The 3,855-nt window shown below is 38.1% G+C and overlaps 1 protein-coding gene across 1 annotated transcript; it reads left to right on the top strand.

The window, feature by feature from the left end:
• Positions 1-728: 728 nt before the first annotated feature.
• Positions 729-3,550, top strand: LOC110328711 (secreted seminal-vesicle Ly-6 protein 1-like). Its single transcript, XM_021208135.1, has 4 exons — positions 729-845; positions 1,450-1,563; positions 1,992-2,148; positions 3,320-3,550. Exons 1-3 carry the CDS (start codon positions 785-787, stop codon positions 2,114-2,116), a joined length of 300 nt encoding a protein of 99 aa, XP_021063794.1. The 5' UTR covers positions 729-784; the 3' UTR covers positions 2,117-2,148; positions 3,320-3,550.
• Positions 3,551-3,855: the final 305 nt, after the last annotated feature.

The following is a 3,855-nucleotide window of genomic DNA, read 5'->3' as shown; positions in this document are numbered from 1 at the left end:
AATATGAAATATTCTTTCTAGTATCTTCTTGTAGAGCTAACTGGCTTAGTGGCCACAAATCCCTCTAGTCATATTTTATCATGAAAAATGTGTTTCTCCTTCAATTTTAATGGATAGTTTTGTTTAGTACAGAAGTTGTCATTTGTTAGAACCTGGAGAACATCTTTCCAGGTCCTTCTGTCTTTAAAAGTTACTGTAGGATAATCTGGCATTATTTTGATGTGCTTGCCTTTTTATGTGACTGGACCTTCTTTTGTTGCAGCTTTCAAAACTCTTTCTTTTCTCTTTTTTTCCTCTTTTTAAAAAGTTTTAATTATAACATGTTCTCTCTGATGGACAGTCATATTCCTGCCTCCTCTGTTTCTGAGAACTACTCTCTACCCATGTTTGGAATTATCTCTGGACTTGGCTTCATGTATGAGTTTGAATCTTGTTCTAGCTCTCTTTCTACATCTATTCTAGATTAGACATTGGCTCTGGTTCCTCCAGATTTATCAGCTACCAGAGGTTACAGTTTCTTGAATCTCCCAGTCATGAGTCACTATCAGATAGTAAATACTTGTTGGAAATAAACCAGAAGAAACATGGCAAACTGATGAAGAAGTGAGCCAGTGATTAAGGTAGGATATGGACTTTCTGCAGGCTATCTGCTCAGCCCATGGCTTGGCATTCTATTGGGTGGCCCTCCTTCCTTATGCTTATATATATGTTAATCTTGTTGAGGCTATGTCCTGAGTACTCTGCTCTGCTCTCTGCTGAGCTGTGGACCTAGGCTCTCACTGCAATGGGCAAGTACCTCTTGCTGCTACTCTTGGGCATCTTTTTGCTGGTGGGCTTTCTGCAAGGTGAGATTCTGGCAGATGGTATTGGTAGGTGGACATATGATTATCACAGTGTGTTGTGATTTGGAAAAATGAGCAGCAGGAGATAGGACATGACTGTGTTTAGATATGATCCCTGAACCCTTTACTCCTATACTTGTTCATTCTTCTTTCCTCCCTCGCCTCTGATATGGCCGCTATAGTATTTTCTTGTCCTTCTATTTTTTATTTTCCAGCTCCTGGTCCTTCCTCAGTTCATGGATGTAAATATAGGCTGAAAGTTGGACAAGAAAAGTCCTTGATAGAATGATAACAATGAGAAAATGAGGAGGGGGATCTGCACAATGCTGTGTGACTGTCTCTAGGAGCCTGCATCAGATATTTGATTTTTATCCATACAGTCTGTGTATTACCAGGATTGGGGGTGGGGATACTTTTTGTGTTCTGCTGAAATCATTCCCTTTCAGAGTACAAGGTCATGGGCCTCCCTGTAGAGGTAAGTACAATGTATATCCAACTCCTTCTTTGAACATTTTTTTTTCTTATTCAGGGCCAGGGGCTCAGCTTCTGTATGATGCTTGAAGCTGGGTGCTGAGTATATCTTTTACACTTGGTTTTTCCCTTCCAGCACTGACGTGTGTCCACTGTGGAATGTTGAACTCTTCCAGGATTTGTGAGATAGGAGAAACCTCCTGTGAAGCTACATATAATAGGAAGTGTGCTTTATGGCTACTCTATAAAGGTATGTAAGACCTTAGAGGTCTCAGGGTGTTCTTTCTTACACGTAAGGCATACAACAATCTGTGATCTTTGGCAGAGATGCTGAGTGTGGGAGAATATGTTGCTGTGTAAAAGTAATAAAGGGTTCCTCTACTTCTAGTATTGGTTGCCAATAATTGTAGATCAGATCAACAAACCAATAATGAGTAAAAACAATTTTGGGTGGTCTCTCGGTGGTCCACAGGGCCTTCTCAGTGAATACAATCAGAGTTGACAAAACTTTTAGTCTAAAATTCTACTTGGCACTTTTGTGAATGGAATATTGCCTGTGTGTAACATTAATAGACAAATGATGACTATCTACCTTGAAGCCCAGATTTCCTCCTTGACCAAGTCACTGATTCTTTCCAAAACATGTATATTTTATCTCTTTTCCTTTTTCCTCTTCAGATGGTAAATTCCAATATGGCTTCCAGGGATGTCTTAGAGCGTGCTTCAATTATACCAAGACCAACAATAATGTGGTAAAGGAATATAAATGTTGTGATCACAAAAATTTGTGTAACAAGCCTTAAAAGCCCTTACCTGCCTTCCCTATTCTACTTAGGTAAGTCCTTATCTCTTCCTTGTACTCCTGTAGTCTCATAATGCTGGGCCATCAATGTCCAGCACTGCCGAGACTCTGTCATTTGACTTTACATATCATCAGGAATTGATATTTTTAACGGTTGAATTGTCACTCTCCATTTCTAGGTTTCTGGCTTCCTTTCCTTTCTCCCTCATTCTTCCAGCATGACTGACATGTAGAACACTCTTCCTCACTCTTCTCTTGATTGTTACCTTTTTTATAGTAAATTGTCATGATGGATAAATGCTGCAATTAGGGATTGGTTTCCCTCTGAATATGACAGACCTGATGCCTATCTTTAATGAACCTTCACTTCAAACAAGAGCTCCAGTATCTCACTTCATTCTTATTCAGAGAATATAGGACATATGTTAGGTCGATCCTCACTGCTGTGACCTATGTAAAACAATGAAAAGAGAAAGACCAGGTTTCTCCCATGATTTTGAGATTTCCTCCACGACAGGAGGATGAAGTAGAATAGAGTTTTAAAAGTCATGGCCTGTGGGAAGTACAGCTGAGTAAAATAGGGAGTGACCAAGATGAGATACAACCCCTAAAGAACTGTTCCTGATTACCTACTTCCTCCAGTTAGATTCTCCCCAAGAAATCTCTCCCATCTTTTAGCATTCTGTCAAGTGTTAAAATGAATTAATGTCTTAAACCATGAATTAGGACAGGGATCTCACATGCTAATTGTCTCAGGAAATGTCCTCAAAGACACTCCCAGAGATGAACTTGTGGAATCTCTCAGACATCCTCAGTTCCATCAAGTGACTAGGTAGTGACATCAACAACAGGTTAAGGTGCTCCTGAACCATAATGTCCATCTCCCCTGAGTTCACATGTGCTTCTTTGTCCTGCAAAGATTGTAGTTTAGCTTCATTTTTAGTAAATTCCATAGATTTGAAGTTAGGGTTGTTTGGGATATGCATTGTTATACTTTAGTAGATTTTATAGTCAATTTAAAAAAATGTAGACAGTGCTGCCCATAGAAAACAGTTACTGATCCCTTCTCAAGACACATTTTGTTTACACTTTCAAGTAGATATTTCAAAGTGTTCAAATCATGTCTAAGTTACAATATGTGTTTGTATTAAACACATCTATTTATTTATTTATTTAAAATATTGAAAACATTATGTTTTTTCAGAGATATTCATTGAGTCATGCCACTGGAGCAGGTTATCAAGCTTTCTACTGAACCATGACTTTAGCTCCACACCTGCTTTCTAAATAAGATACCATAGTAGTGTTCCCATGTTATATGTATACTTCTGTTTTCTGTTGGGTACCTCGCAGTGCATTATATGCCTCATGAAATGGGTTTCACTGTACAATATGTGTTCTTATATTATATTCAATTAAACTTGTTTTGCACTTACTTGTTTATGTGTGTCCATGTACATTCAGCTGTCCATATTTAGAGGTCAGAAGTGAAATTATAGAAGCTAATGATCCCCTTTTATCATATTGGTTCTGAGAAATTGATATCAGATGTTCAGGCTAAGAAGTTAGCTCACAAATAGGAACATAATAGCGATGATTTTGTAAAAGGCTAAGGGGACAGCTACTGTTTTGGGAATTAGATTGCCTGTACCCAAGTGTTAGCTTATAATCATATTTTTTTCTACTTTATTTTGTTAGATAGGTGTAGTGACATTTTATTTTTTATTTTTTTGATGCAGA

The sequence above is a fragment of the Mus pahari genome, chromosome 10 (assembly GCF_900095145.1).
Source record: "Mus pahari chromosome 10, PAHARI_EIJ_v1.1, whole genome shotgun sequence".
Classification (NCBI taxonomy): Eukaryota; Metazoa; Chordata; class Mammalia; order Rodentia; family Muridae; genus Mus; species Mus pahari.
The sequence above is the reverse complement of the archived record's forward strand: the minus strand, read 5'-3'. Positions and strand labels throughout refer to the sequence as shown.